The sequence below is a fragment of the Conger conger genome, chromosome 9 (assembly GCF_963514075.1).
Source record: "Conger conger chromosome 9, fConCon1.1, whole genome shotgun sequence".
NCBI lineage: Eukaryota > Metazoa > Chordata > Actinopteri > Anguilliformes > Congridae > Conger > Conger conger.
Window position 1 is genome coordinate 40,825,462 of NC_083768.1, and position 25,484 is coordinate 40,850,945.

General features: G+C 46.1%; 1 protein-coding gene across 1 annotated transcript in view; it reads left to right on the plus strand.

Moving 5' to 3' along the window:
* Nucleotides 1-25,484, plus strand: part of LOC133137656 (semaphorin-4A-like) — a 41,236-nt gene that overhangs the window by 10,961 nt on the left and 4,791 nt on the right. Inside the window, exons 2-13 of the mRNA XM_061255995.1 lie at nucleotides 2,361-2,647; nucleotides 15,595-15,755; nucleotides 16,339-16,398; nucleotides 17,392-17,490; nucleotides 19,351-19,456; nucleotides 20,982-21,101; nucleotides 21,252-21,379; nucleotides 21,685-21,866; nucleotides 22,243-22,390; nucleotides 22,972-23,161; nucleotides 23,553-23,668; nucleotides 25,142-25,305. Coding sequence (XP_061111979.1) covers nucleotides 2,560-2,647; nucleotides 15,595-15,755; nucleotides 16,339-16,398; nucleotides 17,392-17,490; nucleotides 19,351-19,456; nucleotides 20,982-21,101; nucleotides 21,252-21,379; nucleotides 21,685-21,866; nucleotides 22,243-22,390; nucleotides 22,972-23,161; nucleotides 23,553-23,668; nucleotides 25,142-25,305 — 1,562 coding nt within the window. The 5' untranslated portion in view covers nucleotides 2,361-2,559. The remainder of the gene's footprint in view (nucleotides 1-2,360; nucleotides 2,648-15,594; nucleotides 15,756-16,338; nucleotides 16,399-17,391; nucleotides 17,491-19,350; nucleotides 19,457-20,981; nucleotides 21,102-21,251; nucleotides 21,380-21,684; nucleotides 21,867-22,242; nucleotides 22,391-22,971; nucleotides 23,162-23,552; nucleotides 23,669-25,141; nucleotides 25,306-25,484) is intronic.

Consider the following 25,484-nt stretch of genomic DNA (forward strand, 5'->3'; position numbering starts at 1 on the left):
ACAGATGAGGTGCTCAGATTTACAGACCAATTAGCTGTTGTCAAGCGTTGGTGTTATTGTGATGTCACCGTTCCCATGGCAGTGCTGGGACAAGCCATTAGCTCAGATTTTTAGCAAGACAGGGACGGCCCACCAAAAACCATGCTCATGTAGATTCTCTTCTGTTGTGTGTGTGTGTGTGTGTGTGTGAGTGTGTCATGGTGCAGGGTGTGTGTGTGTGTGTGTGTGTGTGTGTGTGTGTGTGTGTGTGTGTGTGTGTGTGGCATGGTGCAGGATGTGTGTCTGTCATGGTGCAGACAGTGTGTGTGTGTGTGTGTGTGTGTGTGGCATGGTGCAGGATGTGTGTCTGTCATGGTGCAGACGGTGTGTGTTTCTCTCCGGCTGTACAGCACCTGAAAGTCTCACTGCGACACACAAGATGGCTGCTCTCAACATTAGACTGCACCCGTGACAGGGAGGAAGTGACACCATTGCCCAGTTTGAGTCAGACAACACAGCATTTGAGAAAATGCCGACACAGGGGGCCAAGTGATTTCAGTTACTTCCTGTTGTCGACTGAAGGAAAACGTAACAATCGGTGAAATCGTTTGAATTGAACTGAACTTTTGGACGAGACCATACCTGGGTCAAATACAGAGTTGTTTTGGATTCAGTTACTTTCTCTACATTTTATCTGAGCTTGTTTGGTGTATTGGAACCTATGAAATGCTCTCAAAAAGTGCAAGCGCCACCTTCTGATGCTCTTGGCTGGCTCAGTTGCGCCAGGCAAGATCAACTGAGCACAGAAAAAGAATTTAATCCAGAGTAATTATGTATCTGGATGACGGCTGCTTCTAGCAAAGTATTATATGAATAAGATGCTCCTGGGAAGATAGGTCATTGATCATCAAACAAAATAAATAAATATAATAATAAATGTTCCTCTAGGGCCCCTAGTGTCCACCCCAAGTATCTTATTTCATCCTGTATTTAAGAATGTTTGAGTGAGTGTAAGGAATTTTAAAAGTGTAATTAAAAAAATAACAGTTAGACTCTTAAATATGCATATTTCTAAATTGTTATTGATTTACTTTAATCAGTATAGAACACAAATTCGAAAGCTCAGAATGATATGAAAAGCTCAAAAACACAATAAATATTATTTATATTATATATATATATTTAAGGAAAACTGTGATGGCCACTCATGACGACTGTTACTTATTTTAAATTTGCTGAAGTGAAAATTGGTTTAGCAAGAAAGGCTGGCCTTTGATTGCGTAATCCTGGCTACCCTGGTCTTGCGACGCCTCTCTGTAAGCTTCTGAGAGCATTCGTTTAAAGCTCTTCCCGATTTCTTTCGTACCCTTTCATAGACACTGAAAGTGTGTAATTAAAGACAGTTGGCTGCTCGCTCCTGTTTGGGGGGGGGGGGTGTATTTATGGGCGAAAGGAAGCCCAGCATGCACTGTGCTTTTTCAAGAGCGTTCTGCGGGGCCATAATGTTGTTTTCATTCACAATAATGTTTTTATGTGCTCATCGTTTGGCCTCAGAATTGTGCAGGAGTGCACCTCGGACAACACGCACGGTGTACACGTGTGTCACGTGTGGACACACTGTTAGTTTACCCACAGGCCTCCTCTCTTTAATGCGCCACAGTGTCCGTGCAGCAGAGACTTCAGCCGAAGTCCCAGTGCATTCTCACATTGAATGTTGTCGTGCGTTCGTCAGAGGGCTCTTGGTCACTACCTTTCTCCCTTGTAGGTATTCGACCTCGTGAGCATAATATGTACGTCATATTTACGTGTTAATCATGAACACTGGTTACAGGTCAGGACTATTTTAGCATCCTGGTTCTGATGATTGCTTTTGAATGGGTGAACTATCACGTTTTTAAATTGTGTGTCACTGAGGGATCTTGTGGCGGGGGAAATGAGGGATCTTGTGGCGGGGGAAATGAGGGATCTTGTGGCGGGGAAATGAGGGATCTTGTGGTGGGGAAATGAGGGATCTTGTGGCGGGGAAATGAGGGATCTTGTGGCGGGTGAAATGAGGGATCTTGTGGTGGGGGAAATGAGGGATCTTGTGGCGGGTGAAATGAGGGATCTTGTGGTGGGGAAATGAGGGATCTTGTGGTGGGGGAAATGAGGGATCTTGTGGTGGGGAAATGAGGGATCTTGTGGCAGGTGAAATGAGGGATCTTGTGGCGGGGGAAATGAGGGATCTTGTGGCGGGGGAAATGGAGTGGTTCAGGGGGCAGTACCGCTTTGGGTAACCCACCCAAGAGGTGACTCATCCTGCTTCCCATCATTCCCTGCGTTTTGAGGATGTTGCGGTTTCCTTGCAATAGCGCGTGCGTTTGCTGTGCATTTCCTCTCAGATGCAGCGGCTCGGTCTGGCCGGCACCAGGGGAAGTGCCACAGCGGAGTGCTCTTCGTGAGTCTGAGCTCGTCTCCCGGCAACCGCCTTCAGACACCCGCCACCGCGCCCTGACCGCCGCGGGCCAAACGCCACCGCCAAACCGCGCTGCTGAAGAAGACCGCGCGCCTGCCTCTCTCTCTCTCACCTCCTGCTCAGCCATGGCTCTCTGGAGGCTGGCCTGGGTCGTCATGGCGATGCTTCCTGCCTGCCCGTGTCGGTTGGTCCCACGCGTCTCCTTCTCCGCCGGTGAGTTCACGGCGCGGCTGGGTTCTGTCATGCCGCGCACCTGCACAGGCTTACATCTGTTACCGGCTTTCTTTTTCTTATTTTTTATTTTTCACTTCTAAAAGGGAGACACCACAGCTGAAAAACGGTTCATTCGGGCTGGATAGGTCAATTCTGAGCTATTATGATATCTCTACAGCTACTGTAAAATGTTGAATGTCATTGAAATAATTTGTCAGTAAAACAAAATGTAGAAAAACCTGAAAGCCAGTGAATGATTCATCGCACTGAAAACGAGAAGTCTTAGTCCTTCATGAGCTCATTTCCATACGTTCCTCAAACATAAATACAACTTGTAATAGAAATATTATTTGCATTTGTGTCCATATTCAAAATATAGAATGTCATTTTGATCGGAGGAAAGGAATTGTTTTCCCTGTTCGCCTGTCACACCTCCCCTTCAGATGTTTAAACTTGGGAAGTGACTTCAGCTGCTTGGATATGAAGAAATGAGTTATTATTCACTGAAGTTTTAGAAGAGAAACTGAAATCTCAGTGGCAGGGAGAGTGTAATTTCACAGGCAGGCAGTGGTCATAGTAAGGATCTGATTTCCCATGGTTTAAAGTCAGAGGAGGGCATCGTTTTGGGTGAGACTTCAACGTGCCTGCGGTCTGGTATTACATTTCTTTTACAATCACTTTGACACTAATTTCATAACATTGAGGTAGTGTTTCAAAACTGTGGACACAAAACTCAAAACGGATAATCAAAATGAATCATTTTCCAAAACTCTAAACACTTTTTTATATTATATATTATATTATTATTATTATATTATATTATTGGCATTTGGCAGACGCTCTTATCCAGAGCGACGTACAGTTGATTAGACTAAGCAGGAGACAATCCTCCCCTGGAGCAATGCAGGGTTAAGGGCCTTGCTCAAGGGCCCAACAGCTGTGCGGATGTTAGTGTGGCTACACCGGGATTAGAACCACCGACCTTGTGTCTCCCAGTCATTTACCTTAACCACCTTACCTTAACCTTAACCACTACGCTACAGGCTGCCCCTTTTTCAATTGCTTGGACACAATATACACAAACCAAAAATAATTTGAACCAAATCACTTGTTCTCAATGACCTTAATTCAAGGTATTAGCATTTCAAAATGAAATACACACATTACATTTGAAAATACTTCTCATTTTCATTCAAAAATCTTTTAAGTCATTAAAATACATCGTTCTACCAATGTATCCAACTGCTCAAAATGATAAGTAACTGTAACATCACTCCTAAAGCATAGTTTTATTGAAGCAGATTACTTGTAACAACATTCCATCTTTAGATCATGAATGTTTTAGGATAAATACATCGATTGACACCAATTACTTTGGAACAGGATCAATTTAACCACATTATCATTGAGCAGGAGTAAGGATGTGTATCCGCCTGCAAGTGCAGTCAGATGATCCATGTTAGAATAGAGATCAAGCACTGAGAGGAGGAGGGAAAGGAGGAGGAAGAGGTGGAGGTGGTCAATGGAATGGTAGATGACGAAGTACTCCTTCAGAGAGGTGGCCTCGTTTCTTATCTTAGAGGTAGGGGGTTTGTCCTGGAAGAGGACAATGTCTTTCACTGCAGTTCAGGATCATTTTGTTGCTATGATTACAGTTCTTTAAAATTGCTAAAAATGCACTTTTTTAAAACTCTTGCTACAACACTCTGCACCAAGATGCAGCTTGTCAGTTCATTTCATTCACAAAATGGATCAAAACTACCAAACTTCTCAAAGGAAAAGCACCAGCAAAGATAATTTTTTGTGTCAATCATAGAACAATCTAAGAAACACTAACAACCAGTGGCATTACAGTCAATGCACTATTTCCTGTTAGTGATTTTATAATGTTATGTTATAATGATATGTATTTTTACAGTATTCAGATTTTTTTCAATAATTTCCACTCTCTTTTACTGTTTCCACAAGAAGATCATATTGAAACATGTATCAAGTATTTTTTTCATGCTATAGTAAATTATTGTAAAAACAATTAAACAGTGAATCTATGGGTATCTTTTGTGTGGGCACTCGAAACAAATGTTCCTACAGTATTTCATGAAAAAGGAGGAATTTGAATGAGTTTGGAAGTGCAGGATTTCTTCAAAGATATGAATGCACAATGTTTTGAACAGGCGAACGGGCTGTGCTACCAATGCTCACCATTTTGAGTGTTGTGTCTCGGGCTTCGAAAATTGAGCACAAGCTTGTGAGGTGGGGGTTGAAGTGATTGTAAAAAAAACAGTGTGTTTGTTTTTTAGTTCTGATTCATTTCGGCAACAGCAGCCTTTTCTTATGCAACGGAGGTGAACACCGCCCTGACCTGTTTACTGATGAAACAAATCAAAGGTCCTGGAAACAAAAGCGCTTTTGTCTGTCCTGCTACGCTACTGCTAAGATGGACTGCAGAGATGGGCTTTTGTCTGTCCTGCTACGCTACTGCTAAGATGGACTGCAGAGATGGGCTTTTGACAGACAGTGACTAACAGTGTAACAATGTGTGCCAATGCGGGGCTAACGTGCTAATGCAATGCGCCAACAATACCGTTGATTGTGGATTGCAAATGTTCAACGCTGTGCTGTGTGTGTGGCTTCAGACCGGGGAGGGGGAGGGCTGGAAGAAAAGACCCCATTGTCACCAAAATAGTTGTCAAGACACACATACACACACAATGGTGATAGGCTTCCATGCAAGGCAACAATGGGCAATTGGGGGTTAGGCGTCTTGCTCAAGGATACTTCGCCACACCCAGGGTGGGGGATCAGGCGACCGCTCTTCCAATACCTTACTGTACATTTGAATACGAGTTTGTTGAAATTCTGATTGGAAATTTTGGATGCGGTGTGAGATTACAAGACATTCAAAAAGACACAACATTCAAACCATAGTATGAATAGTTTACAGACAAACAACCCCATTTAATAGCAAATCTTTGGTTAAAGCACGCCATTCTACTGCCTGTAGAAACAAGACTTTTTTTTAAGTGGCCAATCTTTGGACAATACAGAACATATCACGCAGCGATGCAGTATCATTAAACATTGTAATGGACTCCTCCTTCACTCCAACTGGCTACTTTGATTCATATCGTTGTATATAAAATGAGGGCAATATAATAAGCTGCATATAAAAAAAACATAGAAAACCCACCGCAAAATATGGTACTGTACTTGCCAATCAGGATGGCCGAGGGTATGAGCGGTGAAATAGCGGAAAAACACGTCTGTTCAGTCTTCGAAGCATAATAATTGATGGTGGGGCCATGCCCATCTAAATGGGTCAGGCGGACAGAGGAAAGGTAGGACGGAACTGACGAAGCCTGATTGAATTCCATCCATCCATCCATCCATCCATCCATTATCCTAACCCGCTTATCCTGAACAGGGTCGCAGGGGGGCTGGAGCCTATCCCAGCATACATTGGGCCAAAGGCAGGAATACACCCTGGACAGGTCGCCAGTCTATCGCAGGGCACACGCGCCATTCACTCACACACTCATGCCCACGGGCAGATTCAGAAGTGACTGTGGGTTTTGTTTACGTTTACAGTGATGTCTGTACATTTTTGGTCAATTACACAAATTTGAATCCTACATTATTTGCTTTGTATGAATGTAAGTTCCCTCAAATTGAAGTGTGGTGACTATCGCCATCAATTTGAGGGAATGTACATACCCTGAGGTACATATCCAGTGCACTGTGTAGGAGTTTCAGCATGCAGTCTGTCTGTCTCTGTCTGTCTGTCTGCTGTCTGTCTCTGGCTGACTGGCTGTCTGTCCGTCTGTCTGTCTCTGTCCTTCCGTCCATCTGGCAGGCAGTCTGTCTGTCTGTCTGTCTGTCTGTCTGTCTGCCTGCCTGCCTGCCTGTCTGTCTGTCTGTCAGTCTATGGAAATGCTGATCGGACTCTGTTCTATTTCTGCCTGGAAGCAAATAGGTTTGCCGGCAGAGGAGCAGAAGCAGTTTTTTACCCGCTACCAGAAACAAGAAGTGGTAGGCATGTTGAATTTCCCCGGGTTGTGTAAAGAGGCAGTGCTTTTGAGAGAGAGAGGCGCGCTTTACAATGCGGTTAGCATCTTCCATCGCACGCCATCTTCCCCTGTTGTTGTGGTGAGAGCCTTTCTGTGTGTGAGAACCTGCCATCCTCTTCTGTCTGTGAAAACATCAACAACAATCTACTCCTGACAGCTTGTCAAAAGAGCAGCCGGTTATTTAACGGGCTAGAGCGGCTGCATGGGATACCTAGCACGAGTTTCCCTTTAAACTGCAACCCTGTGATGTCTGAGAAAAGACATGTCATGGCCATCCACTGAGGAGTTGAAGCCCAGGGAAAGTACTTTGCTGAACCGCCTAAATATGCATTTATTACCAACCTCCGATGGGCCAAGTGCTATTTTCCCTGGGTTCACTTCTCAAACATGTTGCCTTTTTCTGGGTGGGCATTTTATAATTAAATAAATAAATAAATAAATGACAAATAGCTCAAGTCCCTGCTTCAAGGGTTTATATATCAGACATACCCGGGCGGCCTGTAGCGTAGTGGTTAAGGTACATGAGTGGGACCCGCAAGGCCGGTGGTTCGAACCCCAGTGTAGCCTCGATAAGATCCGCACAGCCATTGGGCCCTTGAGCCTGCATTGCTCCAGGGGAGGATTGTCTCCTGCTTAGTCTAATCAACTGTATGTCGCTCTGGATAAGAGCGTCTGCTGAATGCCATTTATGTAATGTAATGTAGTACCTCTCACAGAATGCAGCGGGTGTTTGTTTCTGAAACTGAAATTCAAAACGTTGTTTTTGGAACACTTGCCGGTGGAACAGGTTAAATTGTTTTCTTTCTTTCTGGCCAGCCCTATAGCAGACAAAATAATCTGTTTATTTTCCCCATGTTGTATTCTTAGTGCAGCAGTGCAAAGACATACACATTTTGCATTGTTTGATAGTCCAGTATTTCAAGGTATCTTATTTGTGGAACTTGAGTAGTTCAATTAGCTTTTGTATCAGTGATCATGAGCAGTTGGTTTAACAGGTAGCCTTTTGTAAATGGAAAATGGTTGGCCGTTATCCAATTTCTCATTCACCCATTCACACACACACTCACACACTTAACGGGGATGGGCTGCCATGCAAGGCGCCAACCAGCTCATCAGGAGCATTTAGGGGTTAGGTGTCTTGCTCACGGACACTTCGACACAGCCCGGGCGAGGGATCGAACCGGCAACCCGACTGTCAGATGACTGCTCTTACTGCCTGAGCCAATCAGGGGCAACAAGATTTATTTTTTATTTTGTATCACTGATAATGAGGAGTTGATTTAACAGGTAGCATTTTGTATCAGTGATAATGAAGAATTGGTTTAACAGGTAGCCTTTTGTATCAGTGATCATGAAGTGTTGGTTTAACATATAGCCTGTTTCAGTCTGATGAGAAGTCTGATATTTAGACAACATATTTGGATATGCTACTTCTGCTTTCATGTGTTGTTCGGTTGACTGAACTCAGAGATTTGTGTCTCTGGTTCAGACTGTACTTTTTCTTTTCTTTCATTTCCCCATTGTTCTGGGCTGCTGGATTGTGGTACAATTTTTTGCAGTCTTGGCACTCTGCTCTGCTTTAGCTGAACACCCAGTGACTTATGGGTAATTTTGGGTAATTGTGGAAGGTTTTGGTGCGGGGACCGTTTGTATGACCCTCCAGGCGAATATCAGCTGCTATCCCTTTGGCTTTGGTCCAAGGCACCTGCAGCCTGGAGTAAATCGTCCGTCTGCTTTCAGATTTTGTGCAGTCTGAGGGCTGTGGTGCACAATAGGAATAAAGAAATCAGTCGCTTTAAGCCGTCAAATTGGCCCAAACCGGTGTGTGTACACTTTGCAATGAGGTTTGTTTGTTCGGTAAATGGTAAATAAGAGCACACTAGGTTGCAGCGGATGTGGCTTTCGCTGCAGGAGGTGAAAAAGCGAGGTCATGGTTGAGAGGAAGCTGTGCTGGGTTGAGCTTACTCTGAACGAGGGCCCGAGCCATCTCACATTTAAAGCCATCTCACATTTAAAGCCATCTCACACTTAAAGCCATCTCACTCTTAAAGCCATCTCACACTTAAAGCCATCTCACACTTAAAGCCATCTCACTCTTAAAGCCATCTCACTCTTAAAGCCATCTCACTCTTAAAGCCATCTCACATTTAAAGCCATCTCACTCTTAAAGCCATCTCACTCTTAAAGCCATCTCACTCTTAAAGCCATCTCACACTTAAAGCCATCTCACACTTAAAGCCATCTCGCATTTAAAGCCATCTCACACTTAAAGCCATCTCACACTTAAAGCCATCTCACTCTTAAAGCCATCTCACTCTTAAAGCCATCTCACTCCTAAAGCCATCTCACTCTTAAAGCCATCTCACATTTAAAGCCATCTCACACTTAAAGCCATCTCACACTTAAAGCCATCTCACTCTTAAAGCCATCTCACACTTAAAGCCATCTCACACTTAAAGCCGTTTCACACTTAAAGCCGTCTCACACTTAAAGCCAGCTTCAGTCTTCCCACGTCTTTCTTTTCGCATTTCTGCTTTTTAAAATGTGTGAGATAAAAAAAATCATACAATCATGTGTTAACCGTCTGCTGCAGCACCTTTAAGATTGATTTACTGTTTTTTAAACGTCATTTAAGACATTTTCACTGTGCTCATGTCAGGTAAGCTGGTTTGGTATGGGCTTTCTAACTGCTCCCACTTTGGGTCTGCCAGACCCCATCTTAGAGTCCATGTGAGAGCACAGAATGGGGCTATAGTTAAGAGATCATGTTTCCTAAAGGGCATAGTGTTGCGTAAGTTCTCCTATTAAACTCCCATTGAACCCAGAGCGGAAAGCGGCAAGGCGTGACCATATTTTTAATGCATTTTGGCAGCCTGCAAAAAAACATGCGCATGCTCTCACACACACACACACACACACACACACACACACACACACATACTTCCGTAACTTTAATTTCAAAACCCTGTCTGGTTTTTCTTTCAGCTGCCTTCAGCACAATCCCCTGTCTGCGAATTGCGAAACCCAATGTCTCCTTGGAGACAAGGGCAGCGGTCGGAAGGCAACCTGCCCGACACACTGACCCAGAACTTCAGATCCCAAAATACAGGCCATTGACCCCCAGGAGAACCCTCTCTGACTTCATATCAGATCGTATCAGAAGTCCTGCGTCCACCCTGCCCATGTCTGCTGGCTTTACAGATTAGCAGTCTGTTTATACATCCAGTCCTTGAGCGAGCAGGCGGTCGGCAAGTGCTAGAGGTTGTGCAGAAGCGCAGTGGTGCAGTTTTTCGAAACAGCTGGTTGACCTGTTTTCCGACCAGCTCCGAACTCGGCATGGTTTAGGAAACTACCAGCTGCCATGCACCAGTTTAAATATCAATATCTATATTTATAAATATAATATGAATATGAATATGAATATTCAGAGGGGTCGGCTGGCGTGCACGACTCCACGCCTTTTCCTGCAGACACACGCTTAGATTTTTTAAATCAAAGTCCCGCACGAGGTGTTGAGCGATCGTTGTTAAGCCGTTCTGAGAGTGTTTACTGAGGTTTTTACCCCGTGCTTTTACCCCATGTACAACCCGTGGACCAAGCCTCCCAATCTGACTACTGGCTGCACGGTGGCCATTTTAATTATCCTCATGCCTCATCGGTCCCTCAGCTACTTTCAGGTGAAAGGTGACCGAAGCCTTCGCCGGTTGATGCAGTTTATGTGCATGAATGTGACATGTTCTTTGGCACGGGGTAGGGAGGGGTGCGGTTAACCTGATGTTGAGGCCCGTCATGGCGGGGGTTTTGGGGGGTGGGGCTGGGAGCGCTGGGTGGGAGAAGGAGAAGGAAACGGTTTATTTTCACGGTTAGTCAGAGGCCACAGCCCCTCGCTGTTGGTTTTCTGCTTCTTGTTTAAACAATGAGGCGCTTCATACGGACGGCTTAACGGGGGGGGGGGGGGACCGCAGGAGTGACCCGGAACAGTCTGGGTCAGCTGACCCGGTCCCAGTACCCGACCGAGGAGCGGGTAGAGGGGAACGCGACGATGTCACGGTGTGTACCGTGGTTTCTCCGTCGCGTGCCCCACTGACACTTCTTGAAACGCGTTCTGGGCCCGTGTCACACACGCAGGTTATGTTTTGACTAGACTGAGTTGAAGTTTTTATCTGTGTGATCACTCTAGGACTTGGAGCACTTCCCTCTCGGGGTTTCAGCGCACTTGTCGCTGGTTATAAATCATTCATTGTACGTCTAGATAACGGCATCTGCTGAGTGACTGTAATGTAATGTCATTTAAGGGGTTTTGTGTGGAGAATCGGCATTCAGAATTGAATTTTGTGTCGGACTAGGTTCCATCTGTGTGAAACCAGCCCTATATTTCTTGAAAGTACAATATTTAGGTGGCTGTGGGGAGCACGCTTTTTGGCCGTCGACCGTGTTTATTTTCTCACCGTGTGGAGGCTGTGTGGGGGGTCGTATGCTGAGGTTCTCTCCGACGGTTTCTCCTGGCTGCTCGCCTTATGCGTGTGGACTACCCTGCCTCCCCCATAAATTGTGCAGTTGCACTGCGGTCTGAACGGCAGAAACCCTGCCCATCTTCCACTGAAGACTCACACCGTGCCCTCCTTCTGATGGATCTTTTTTTTATTTTCAGTTTCCTTTTGGATAATACCACAGATACCACGTTTTGCGCAATGTGGTATCTGCCTAAACTTCCCTTCTTTTGTTGAAACTAAAATAATTGTGTTTGGTTAATATTACACTTATTGGTCATAAGCGGGCCTCTGAGCCTTCTTGGGAATTCCACACTTTAGGGTTCCTGAGATTAACACTGTACCTAACTGTCCTGGGATACTGTAATTCACTGCTGTCTGCTAAATGATTGTACATTTAACCCTTCCAAGAGTTGGCTTTTTGGAATGTTTTTGTTTTCTAAATTCTAAATCTGTGTTCTAGAACTCCAATGCTTTCAGTCACCTTCAGTGATTGTGACATCAGCATTAGAATATTCAGTTAAGACCATTCCGTAGCATGAATTGGCATTAAGGGATATAGTCGTTGACTAACTAATTACCAAGAAGTCTGCACTGCCTAATTTTTGCATTTGTACTTGATTTAATTCATGTTAATAAGTACATTAGTTCATGCTTATTCATATTGGAGTGAAAGAAAACAGTTAATGGTTAACTAATTATATGTTCATGCTATGGTTTGCTAATGTATAAATATCCATGTAAATATGCATTCGTTAACAAATACATTTAAAAAATGCAAATTGAATGCTTAATTAATGCATTTGTATGTCAGTTAATCTTAACACCCATGTTAGTCAATGCCAATTCACGTAACCCTATTGTACAGTGTGACAGAAGGTTGTCATGACAGATGTGTGACCCCCCCGACTGTAATGTGAAATTCTGTTGGATGGACAGGAAGTGATGTAAGCAGCGGGTGCCCAGGGTGCTGCTGGGATAGCGCTGTGGGAGGAGCGGGTTAAGCCGGTATTTCGTCTCCGAGCCGCGGGGCGGTCGCGTCGCTATTATCCGCATTGTCAGCGACGGGCCAGTGAGTCTGTTCATCTGGATAATCGCTCGCCAAACAATATCTGCCTTTACACGCCCGCTGGCGTTGTTTCCATGGAGATAAAACCGTTACCGTGTTTGCATGTGCACAAACATGCGCACGTGCGTGTACGTGCGTGTGTGCGCATGTGCGTGTGCGTGCGTGTGTGTATGTGTGTGTGCGTGCGTGTGTGCGCATGTGCGTGTGCGTGCGTGTGTGTATGTGTGTGTGCGCGCGCGTGTGTGTGCGTGCGTGTGCGCGCATGTGCGTGCGTGTGTGTGTGTGTGTGTGTGCGTGCGTGTGTGCGCATGTGCGTGTGCATGTGTGTGTGCGCATGTGCGCGTGCGTGCGTGTGTGTGCACAAACACACGCACGTGTGTGATTTCATCTCATTAGGAAATTGTGAGTGAGCTGTAACCCAGAAGAGCACCAGCTCCAAGCGTGTTGTTCCTGGGCAGCCTCGCTGAGGGAGGAACTTTAAAGGGGCCTGTCCTGTATTTGCACTGCGGGTAACCGCAGCAGGCTGGCTGGAAAGGGACGTGTTGTTTACTTTTGGTAATACTTTTGGATTAAAAGCCAAGTAATCCTATTTAATCAGGTCTAATCTTAATCAACTTGTCATTTTAACCCTTTGAAGACTTTTTTTGGAATGTTTTTTTTTCAACCTTCAACAAGTCCATGTTCTAGAATCCCATTCCTTACAATCGCCAGGTGTGATTGTGACATCAGCGTTAGAAAGTTCAGTTAGGAATGTTCTAATCAGGTATTTGTGACCTCACACCTTAAAGGGTTAGAGGAAGGTTCCGATACTGCCGGGCTATGCAGGGTGGATTTCACAACAGGGCTGCTTTCTGGTTCATCAGCATGTAGCCATCTAACTGAGAATCCAGGCTTTTTTCTTTTTCTTACATGAGCAGTGTTGGATTTGTTTTTTGAAATAACACCATCTCAACTGCATTACATTAATGGCATTTGGCAGACGCTCTTATCCAGAGCGACATACAGTTGATTAGACTAAGCAGGAGACAGTCCTCTCCTGGAGCAACGCAGGGTTAAGGGGCCCAACAGCTGTGCGGATCTTATCGTGACCGCACCAGGTGTCTTATTTCTTGTACTTCTAAATAGTGCCAATGAGGCAAGACAGTTTAGAGACTTAGTATTGAAAGATCAAGATCTGGCCCCTGCGATCAACCGCAGCGCAGACCAGACTGAGAACAAGGGCCTCAAAGGAAGGGAGCGCAGTGAAAACGAAACCCCCTCGGCTCTGTGCACGCCTTATCTGCACTGCCACGGATAGACTCAGGCCCGGCCGCAGAGAGCGAGCGGTAAGGGTTTCCACGACGATGCCGCGGCAGAGGCGTGGGGGTGGGGGGGGGGGGGGGGGGGGGTGCAGGCGCACGATAACTGAGTGCACTCCGGCGGAAATGTGCATCTGTGTGTCTCGCTTGATTCAGAATGAAATTCGGTCATTCTCACGCTGTACAGTCTGGCGATGTGGTCTATCGGGCTTTGGCAAAAAAAAAAGTTGCTCAGTGTTGCCATTAGGCTCCAGAAGTTGCTGTTGCCAAAGTGTCAAAACTGGTGAGGAGGTTTGGCGTAAAGAGATTATGTAGACTGAAAAGTTGCTCTTCCTCCATACACACGTCTGGCACCGTACATGGATGGTGTGGTATAAGATGACGTGCAGCAGGTTCTCCGTGTAATTAGTCATTGGTGTGTAAACATCACCACGGACTGTACAACGGCTCCGAGATCCGGTGACGGAATCACAACCCCACTTAACACAGACCCGTGGAACGTTCTGGAGCTTGTCACTCCCGAAGGCATCACTTTTAAAAATAACCTCTGGACTTACCTTTTTGGCCTTATTCTTTTATAGTCATTTTAATCTTGAATTATTTTATCAATTTCTTTATTTTTATCAAACTTTTTTCATATTTTTCCGTGTTGCAGATTTGTATGACTGTATTATACTCCTGTATCTACTACAACTACATCGAAGATAATATAATACATTAGTTATAATTAATAATTTTAAATTAATATTAATTATTAAATATAATTAATAAAATTAATATAATTATTTAATAAATATATTAATAATTTATTATATTAATTATTTATTATTAATTAAATTTAAAATTTTTATATTAATTAATAATAATTATTTATAATTAAAATTACATAAATTAATTAAATTAATTTTAATTAATTAAATAATAATTAATAATATTTAATAATTAAATATTAAATATTAATTAATTAATAATATTATATTAATTAATTTATTATTAAATTATAATTATATTTATTTAAATAAATTTATTATATAATTTAAATTGCTTGCACAATTTGAGTTCCATATCATCTTAATGTGATCTTAGTTTGACACCAAAACATTTAGTTTATTCGTATTTATTTGTGAGTACAATGAGATACAAAAAATATAATAGTATTATTATATAATATATAAATATATAGAATATTCTTTTATATAGGAGGGGTTGTCTTTTGGGCATGCTTGTGTGGGAGTTTTTGTGTTTAATTTTTTTAACAACTAAAAGCTTTGTTAGAAAATTGAATAACTGTGTGGTGTCTTTGAGGTGACTGAACAATCTTCCCCAGGGTAGGCATTCTGCTCTCTGCTGACTGTCACTTGAACTAGTGCACAGCAGAACTCTTTGTGAAGTAGAAAACAAATTTTAAAAATAGAAGACTGAGGCAGCGAGTCTCTGCCTTACCCAACGGTTGGTAAAACCGCACACACGCACACACACACACAAACACTCACACACACACACTCACACACTCAGGGTAATGTTAGTGTGAACAGACTGCTTCCGTCAGACAAACAAAAAAGATGGCGTGTGACTCTGCACACAATTTTGTCGCGTCATGCCTGCCCTCTGCTGGTGAGAGTTGTGCACTGCACCATGGAAAATCAATGCTCATAGATATCCATTAGCTCAATCTATAAATACAGATGGTTTTGTGGCTTAAATTATGGTAAGTAGTGGGATGTTAAACAATAAGGAAAAAGATGCTTAATGGTCACATCATTTGTTAGCTTTTCAATCATGATTAAAAAAAAATTCTATTACTGTAGCTATTAACAGCTGGCTGTTGATGGAAGAAGGTGAAAGGTTAAAGGTCAGCGCTGAGGTCTTTCATTGCAGGTGGTGTTGTGATGTTGTTAAAGGGACAGGTGAAAGGTTAAAGGCCAGCGCTGAGGTGTTTCATTGCAGGTGCTGTCGGCGATGTAGTTGAAGTGAAAGGTTAAAGGTTAAATGTGCTGATCGGGTTTTCCCCCTCTTTTTCCAGGAAGTCCCGGTAGATTACTCACCGTGTTCACCAACCCCAACATCACCAACACCACCACGCTGTTGCTAGGCAAGGACGGGGAGACGCTGGTCGTGGGCGCGCGAGACGCCGTGATCTCATTAGACGTGGGCCGGCCAGGCGTCATGGAGATGAAGAGCAAGGTGGGTGTGTCCTTAAGGGTGTGGGGGCGTGGCTGGCTCTGGCTTCGACTCGGCGCAGATTGAGCAAGTGCTAGGCTGTGCGTGTTCCAACGCCAGGTCGTACCGGATGTTTTCCGGTCGAGAAGGTCAGATGGGCCAATCACATGCAAAGCCTCAGCTTGAATGGAAACTTGATTGCAATTTCTGGCAGTGTTAGAGACAAAGGGATGCACACAAGCAAAGGTCGCAGTCAGCTGAGTCACTGCTTAACTGGAACGGGGGAATGGGACAAAGACTTTCCTATGAAGCAAAATAAAAATAAAAAACCTGTGAAAATAAAAGTTAATTGAAAACACAAATGCCGGATCTGAATTTTATTGCATTTTTTGCATGAGTGCCTTGAATGTCTGCTGGATTCCAGTGAAATGCTGGACCCAAATTAAACATTCCAAGCTGCTTCTTCTGAATGAGCCAACTTCGGCTGTCGGATCCAAATGACGTGCTGTGATGTTAAACGGTCCTCTCTGTAGCGGTGAGAGGTGCTGTGATGTTTTGGGGCCTCGGGATCCTGATGTTTGTCTCCTCCTCCTCTTCCCTGTTCCAGGTGGACTGGTTCCCGTCTTCTGAAGACCTGGAGCATTGCTCCGTGAAGGGACAGAAAACGGTATGGAGAAGAGAGGACACTGACTGTTACTGACCGACTGTGACAGACAAGACTATGACACTGACTGGCAGCGGCAGCCTATGACTGTGACTGATACTGACTGTGACATTGACTGACACTGACTGTGACACTGACTGACAGCGACTGACAGTGACTGTGGCAGCCTATGACTGTGACTGATACTGACTGTGACATTGACTGACACTGACTGTGACACTGACTGACAGCGACTGACAGTGACTGTGGCAGACTATGACTGTGACTGATACTGACTGTGACAGACTATGACTGTGACAGACTATGACAATGACGGTGTCTGATTATATGAAAAGTATTTGAATCCAAAACAATCACGTATTTGACCCAGGTTTTCATTTTGCCTCTTTGTTCGCTTGTCAACAGGACCAGAGTACACGTGTTCTATGCATACAGACTGCATCCATAACTAGTCCTTACAACAGAAACATAAAACCATTAAAAAAACATTTCGGAACAGCAAATCATCTCTGAGAGTCTCTGCATATTCTGTAACAAAGCGGACAACACAGAGGAGTGTAGCAGCTGAGCATCTAGTTACTGCAGACAATCTTTGCTAATCCTTTAATCCATTTATCACGCTCCGTGTGTCCAGTGATAGACTGAACCAGATGGTCAGATTCTGCATTCTGTCCTTCAGCAGAGAGGCTTCTGTTGATTGGTTGTGTTGTCCTTGGTCACGCCCCCGCTTGGCATGTTTCGGTCTTGGACCATAAAGAGCAATTTTCAACGTTAAGAATAGACCTGGGTTCAAATGTTTTTTGCTTTGTTTCATTTGTTCCAATGCACCAGGCGAGCGAGCTTAGCCGAAACAAACACTTTGTGAACGCCGGATGTGGTTGAGAATACAGAACAAAGAGTACGTGGTTGTGTGGTGTCAGGAGAGGGACACATGGAATTATGGGATACCTGCATGTTCTTGACCGTGTTTTTTTTTTTTTTTTTTTCTGCTTCCAGAAGGACTGCCACAACTTCATCCGTGTGCTTCAGTTCCTCAACTCCACCCACATGTATGCCTGCGGAACCTTCGCCTTCAGCCCCCAGTGCGCCTACATCGTAAGCCCCGCCCACTTCCCTCTAAGCCCCTCCCACCATGTCGTGCGCAAACCCGGGGAAACCATTTGGTTGGCCCTGCCTTATCGTTTCTGAAAATCACTACCTGACCCTCACCCCCTACAAGGGCCAATGGGCGTTTCTCAATACCAACAACACAAGAACGTTCTTGCTGTGTGTTCTTCAGGGAACACAATCGCAGACAGCGTTTGAGATGCAGTGCGTGCTTGTGACGGAAACAGGCAGGGGCAGCCTGTCCTGGCAACCTCTTCTCTCCCTTTCTAAAGCGGCTTTGCTTTACTGCGGTTTACGAAACAAAAGTGAACAAAACGTCCTTTTCACCCGCCGTTCTTTAGCTGGCTAATGCATTTAGCTCGCTTCATTCCCATTACCCACCAAGATCTGACCAGTGCTTACGACTCAGCCGCCTTGGCTTGGTTAACGTTAACTCTGTGAGATACCTGAGCCCATACATGTTTTAGCTATAGGCTATGATGCATGCTTAAAATTAGCTAAGATTTGGCGATTGTACTACATATTTCTCACCTCATTTCTATTCTGAGAAAGATTTTAGTGACATTTATTGCAGAAATGGCGAAACGAAAAGTTCAGTTTATGAGCTAGGCTCTTCAGAGCTTCCATCTCGCAGGGAATGCTAGGGATGTTAGGTCCGTTCTGGTTGGGAAAGAATGCAGAATCCTGGATAAAAGGGGTCTAAAACACATCCTGGCATTTTATCCATTCTTGTGTTCTTGTGTTCTTCACATTGGACCATACTTGGGCTGTGAATGGTGATGTTAAACAAGTCCACGAGAACACAAGAATGGACGAGAACAGATACTGTTCCCAGGAGTTCATTTCCAAACATGCGTTCGCCTTCGGAGAAAGTTTCTACAAAGCCGGAAGTTTTCTTGATCCTACTAAAGTTGCACCATTAAATAGGCAATTGTTTTTCTGCTGATATTTTTCAGAGCGCAGTCCTAAGTCATCCTTAACAAACGTGCCTCTCTGTCTCGGATTTAAAAATCACTAAATTAACTACAAATTGAAATGAACTACAAAATTGCTGCGTCTAAATACCTGTGCTACATACCTTAAATTGGCTGATGTTTTATCTGTTTGTGTCCTGCATTAGGGTCGTTACAGCGGGCTTAGTCCGTCTAGAGATCGTTCTTGCGTGACCAATTTGTCTGATGTCGCACGCACCGCTGCCCGCGGTTGCCTCGGGAGACCGGTGCTTGCCCGCCGTTGCCTAGGTTGCGTGAGAAGACGGTTGGTCTGAAGCTGCCTGCGTGTTTAGGAGCTGATGCTGCTGGAGCGGCCTGTAGCGTAGTGGTTAAGGTAAAGGACTGGGACACGCAATGTTGGTGGTTCTAATCCCGGTGTAGCCACAATGAGATCCGTTGGGCCCTTGAGCATGGCCCTTAACCCTGCATTGCTCCGGGGGAGGATTGTCTCCTGCTTAGTCTAATCAACTGTACGTCGCTCTGGATAAGAGCGTCTGCCAAAATGCCAATAATGGAGACTTTGGCCGTTATACTTAACCTGACTCAACCTGAGTGTTCTCAGAAAACGATCAGCCTCTATGAATAGAGGTGTAAAATATCAACATTTAAAAATGTAGATGTGTTCAATGTACATCAAAGTGAAGTGCCTGGCTTGTGGAGGGCTGCCGTGTCGGACTCCTGCCAGCAGGGGGCGGCATTGGGACGTCATCCTCGCCCTGTGTCGTCGCACGTCGCAGTTTTTGTTTTGGAGGTCAGAGGTCAGGGACAGTGAAACGCTCTGTTCTCGTTCACGCCGACATTCTGACCTGGGTCGCCATCGCTGTCTGTCTGTCTGTCTGTGTGTCTGTCTCTGCAGGACTCCCGCGACTTCGCCCTGACCTACGGTCCGAGCGGGGAACCGGACACGGGCCGCGGCCGCTGCCCGTACAACCCCTACCAGAGGAACACCGCCATCACCGTCCGTGAGTAGCTCCCGGTGTAGCCACAATAAGATCCGCACAGCCGTTGGGCCCTTGAGCAAGGCCCTTAACCCTGCACTGCTCCAGGGGAGGATTGTCTCCTGCTTAGTCTCATCAACTGTACGTCGCTCTGGATAAGAGCGTCTGCCAAATGCCAATAATGATGATGATGATGATGTCTCGTCCTCTCGGTTGGCTCAGTTGCGCCAGGCAAGAGCAATCGAGCATAGACATGCATTCGAATCCAAAACAATGACCTATTTGACCCAGGTCTGCTTATACCTCAAACCGTATTTTAACCCTTTGAAGAAGTGTTCTACAACTCCGTTACCAGTCGTCATAGTTACATCAGCATTAGAATGTTTAGTTAACAACATTCTGTGTGACTGAGTGAGTGTGTCTGTGTGCGTGTGTGTGTGTGCGTGCATGTTTGTGTCTGTCTCTGTCTCTGTCTCTGTGTGCGTGTGCGTGTGTGTGAGTGAGTGAGTGAGTGAGTGGGTGTGTCGGTGTGCGTGCATGTGTGAGTGAGTGTGTGTGTCTGTGTGCGTGTGTGCGTGCGTGCGTGCGTGCGTGCATGTTTGTGTGTGTGTGTGTGTGTGCAAGCTGACATAATGCAGTCTCATTCGGCGTTGTGAGACGAAAGGCCTGATAAATCCTCTTATCGCCCGAGGCCTGATCAGCTTATCTCTTCCCCGCTGCCGTGGGAACGAGGCGGTGTGTGGGAACCGCTCGCTCGGACCTGGTCAGTCCTCACTCTCCACACACGTGAGCCTGCCGCACGGTGACAGAGAGCCTGAGGCCGTCTCCATTCAATCCAATTTCATCTTCATCTGACCGTCACAAAGACGCTTTACAGCACAACGGAAGGGAAAAGACCGGCCCTCCGACTGCCAGACGACTGCTTTTACCTCCTCAGCTTATGTCACCCCTTGGCATTGGCTCAGAATACAGTCATGTGTCAAAGACAAGCCAAAATCGAAATAATATTTTCCCTCTGCTGATTCTTCGTAACCATTCAAACGCATCTTAAAGTATAGACTTGTGAGGACTTTATCGGTTGGTCAGTGTGCTGAAAGTATACACTCGTGAGGACTTTGTCGGTTGGTGAGTGTGCTTAAACTATACACTCACGAGGACTTTATCGGTTGGTCAGTGTGCTGAAAGTATACACTCGTGAGGACTTTGTCGGTTGGTGAGTGTGCTTAAACTATACACTCGCGAGGACTTTATCGGTTGGTCAGTGTGCTGAAAGTATACACTCGTGAGGACTTTATCGGTTGGTGAGTGTGCTGGAAGTATAGACTCGTGAGGACTTTATCAGTTGGTGAGTGTGCTGGAAGTATACACTTGTGAGGACTTTATCGATTGGTCAGTGTGCTGAAAGTATACACTTGTGAGGACTTTATTGGTTGGTGAGTGTGCTGGAAGTATACACTTGTGAGGACTTTATTGGTTGGTGAGTGTGCTGGAAGTATACACTCGTGAGGACTTTACCGGTTGGTGAGTGTGCTGTGATGCGTTTCCTCAGACGGGGAGCTGTACGTCAGTGGCGTGGCGGACTACCTGGGCATCCGGCCGGTCATCTCCCGCTACCTGAGCAAGGGGAGCCGCGACCTGAAGCTGGACGACACACCAGGCCTGCTGGACGGTACGCCCTCAGTGCACCACCTCCCACACCTCCACTCCCACCCCCCCACACCTCCACTCCTCTCTGAAACCACACTGAGGGCTGAGGCGGGTAGTTTGGGGGAGAACGCCCCTCTCTTAAATCACCCGTCTCTCTTTTTGCCCCCCCCAGAACCCACATTCATCAGCTCAGCCTTCATCCCCAGTGAGGAGAAGGTGTACTTCTTCTTCCGAGAGGTGGGGGGGGAGTACGACTTCTTCGAAAAGTTAATTGTGCCCCGAATCGCCCAGGTCTGCACGGTGAGTCCAGCCCCTCCCACATACAGCTCTCCTATTGGGCAAAATATTCACATATGTAAATATACACTCAGTGACCACTGTACTAGACCTGCATACCAGCGCCGTACTGCAAATATGTACTCAGCCAATCATGTGGCGTGTGGCAGCAACGCAATACATAAAAGAATGCTGACATGGTCAACAGGTTCAGTTGTTGTTCAGACCAAGCATCAGAATGAGGAAGAAATGTTATGTAAGGGTATTTGGGTCATGGTGAGTGTCCAGTGGCTCTTTTGTGGGTCTAAGAAGCGTGTTTTGTGTCCCAGAGTGACATGGGCGGGCAGCGTACCCTGCAGAAGCGATGGACCACCTTCGTGAAAGCGCAGCTCCTCTGCCAGGCCACCAACGAGCTGCCCTACAACATCCTGCAGGACGTCGTCACCCTCCCGCCACCAGAGGGCGCCACCGACGACGAGACCCTGTTCTACGGCATCTTCGGCTCGCAGTGGTGAGAGTCGAGACATAACCAAGGGTGCTTCCCAATACTGCAGTGTGTCCTCCTTTCCTCCGTTTGTCTCCCCTGTATTTCCACCCGTTTCTTCAGGAATTGGGTCGCACCCACAACCCTGACATACTGTACAGATCTACAGCCACAAATCTCTTCATTTATTGTCCAATTATGGCACTCATGGAAATAGCAGTTGAGGAGTTGACAGGAATTGCCAAAATGACAAAGTAGGAAACCGTAAGGAACTCTTCCTAATGTTAGTTATAAGACTTGTTCCTACTTGCTTGGATGACTTTAATAATAAACAAGGCTTAGTGGTTTTCTGTAAGAGGTGGAGATTTGGCGGCTCAGCAGCAGGTCTGCGTGTCCCTCGTAGGCCCGGGGGGAACTCAGGAAAGTCGGCCGTGTGCGCGTTCCAGCTCAGAGACGTGAAGAAGGTGTTCTCCGGGAACTACAAGGTGCTGAACCGGGACACGTTACGCTGGAGCACCCGGCTACAGGAGAAGGAAGCCAACCCAGGAGAGGTGAGGTTCCCGGGAGCGCTGTTAAACCAGCGGTCGGCTGCCCTGGTCCTGGGATGGGTTCGGAATGGCCCCCTGTACACTATATAGTGCACTATTTAGAGGATCGGCCATTTTGTAGGGTGGCCGAATTTACGGTATCAAATTTTACTAAGGAGTAAGCTTGAAATACAGTAACTGCACAACGCACTGCAAAATGTAGGGTACAGACGATGTACAAACGATGCATGAATGATGTAGGGTACAGACGATGTACAAACGATGCATGAATGATGTAGGGTACAGACGATGTACAGTACTACACTACTAGAACGCAGGAGAGATTTTTGTCAACATGTGCTGCGCTCGTCTACAAACGTAAGGCTGGCAGAACATGCTCATGCCAGCAAAAAGTGGATTTCCCTTCTATAGGGAAGGAGGGTATGAGTGAGCCCCGGAGAGCCGCAGGGTGTGCTGGCTTTTCTCCTCTCTGCAGTGCCGACACATATGAGTAGATTACCGGACTCGATTCGTAATGTCTGCGTAACAGCTGTGTGTGTTGTTCCGTGCGAGGTCTCTCACTCACTCTCTGTCCCTCTCTGTAGTGCGGGCTGCACAACGCGTCAGACAGCACCCTGAGGTTCGTGAAGGAGAACTTCCTGGCGGACCTCGGCGTGCCCCCCCACGGGAAGGCCCCGGCCCTGGTGTCAGCTGACCATCGCTACCGCAGGATCGCGGTCCAGACGACCCGCGGAGCCGACGGCAGGGACTACACCGTGCTCTTCCTGCTCACCGGTGCGAACGCGCTACGCTGACGGCATGCCCACGTGTATCGCACTAGAAAGTTTAGCATTGTGCTAATATTTTAGCATTGTGCTAATATTTTAGCATTGTGCTAATATTTTAGCACTAACATGTTTGCGTCATGCTAACATTTTAGCATTGTGCTAACATGCTTGCGTCATGCTAACGTTTTAGCATTGTGCTAACATGCTTGCGTCATGCTAACGTTTTGGCTGCGTTTGCTGGCATTGTCCACATCACTGTCTTTTAAATGTAAAACATTTAAAATGTAAAACAAATACACATCCACATTTCCCTTATTTGTATTAGTTTTGCCCAATATTCCTTGTATTACCAGTGGTGTGTTATGTGCGTTAGCAATGCTATCGCTTCCCCTCCCCAGAGTCCGGCTTCCTGCAGAAAGTGGTGCTGCTGGACCAGGGACCGCACATCATCGAGGAGGTGCAGGTCTTCCAGCAGCCTCAGGCCGTCAGTAACCTCCTGCTCTCCGTCTCTAAGGTACTGCATCTCTCTCGCTCTCCTCCCTCCCTCTCTTTCTCCTCCACCCTCTCTGCCACTTCAAACCTCCTTTTTCCTCAAGTCTCAAAGGAAGGAAATCACCCTCTCCTCCGCACGAATACACACGGTGTTCCACTACTATCTCTCGATCTCCTCTCATTTCTCCTCTGTTTCCCCCAGAGAGAAAGAGAGAGAATGGAAGAGAGAGGGAGCAGGGGCAAAGATGAAGGAGAGAGTGAGAGAGAGAGAAATCTCTTTGGGCATCTCGTCCCACAGATAGTTAATCCGCTGCTCATGGTGGTCACATGACTGCCCCGTCTCCATGGAGACATAGATGAAGGAGAGAGCCACCCAGGGGGGGGGGCGGGGGGGTTGGGGCAGATTTGGGGGGTGGCAGAGGATACGTTCTCCACAAACAGGCCGAACAGATGTCTGAATTAGCACGGCTAACCCCGTCGGCCATTATAATGAGCGCGTTCAAAAGTGAACCAGAGCAGACATGCCTGAACAGAACAGAATCAGCGTTTCCCTGAGCGGTTCTGTGTTGTTGCCCGCAGGCTTACAGCCTACACGAGCCTGTGTGTTTGTGAACGTAGACCCTCGCTTATCTCTCCAATTCGTCTACCATTAGTTGTAAGGCCACGAACATAAGTCCAGTACACAAGGTAGAAGTCTGTAACCACCTTACCGAGACATCTACAACTTCAGGAGCTAGTCGTTGGAAGGGTCCTTAAAATTTTTCACTGGTATTATTTCATTATAGTGTTTTTTGCGAGGTTGGGTTTGATAATCTTTATTAAGGTCGGTGTGCCTGCAGAGGTCGATGCTGTGATGCTGGACAAGGTAAACCTGGGTAAACCTGGGTTCGAGGTAAACCTGGGCCTTTCTAGTGTTAGTGTTAAAATGCCCTTAAATTTAGCACAGGGAAATGACAGGAAGACCAGTATCCCTGAACGGGACGTCCCGGGCCAGCAGGCTGTGAAGGAGGGTTTGGGTATTAACTCAGATTATCCCTCTGGCCCCCCACCCAGTGATCTTCCGGTGTCTCCTTTCTTCTGCTTGGAGACTGGCCCAGGTCACCGGGCTGACCTGGATGCTGATTGCTGGGCTTTTGCCTGGCACGTTGCCGACAGTTCTTGAACAACATTTGCATCTCACTGTCCTTGAAATGCTCGGAAAAATCAACCAAATATGTCACAGGAAAACAAATTACTTGCTTTCTATCTAACTGTATATCTTGATTTGACTTGCAGTTATTGTCATATCTGTAGACTTATGGTACTGACAAATTGAATACTTCACTGGACTGGACAAAAGTTACTGAGTTTTAATCAAAAATCAGGATATGAATTGAAAAATCCTCATCGACCATTCTTGGCCTTTTTCATTCCTCAATGCAAAATCCGTTCGTTTCCTGAATTGAAATGTTCCGAGAGATTCCGATTGGCTGATTTGAGTGGGTGTGGTCGGCAGGGCGTGGTCTTCGTGGGCACCTCCCACGGGGTGGTCCGGGTGCCCGTGTCCAACTGCTCGTACTACTGGAGCTGTGCGGAGTGTGTGCTGTCCCGGGACCCCTTCTGTGCCTGGGACCCCCACAGACAGGCCTGCGCTGAGGTCTCCAGCATCCCAGCCGACGCGTGAGTCCCTGTGTGTGTGTGTGTGTGTGAGAGGGAGTGAGTGTGTGTGTGTGAGGGAGTGAGTGTGTGTGTGAGTGTGTGTGTGTGAGTGAGTGAGTGAGTGAGTGAGTGAGTGAGTGTGTGAGTGTGTGAGTGTGTGTGTGAGTGTGTGAGTGAGTGAGTGAGTGAGTGAGTGAGTG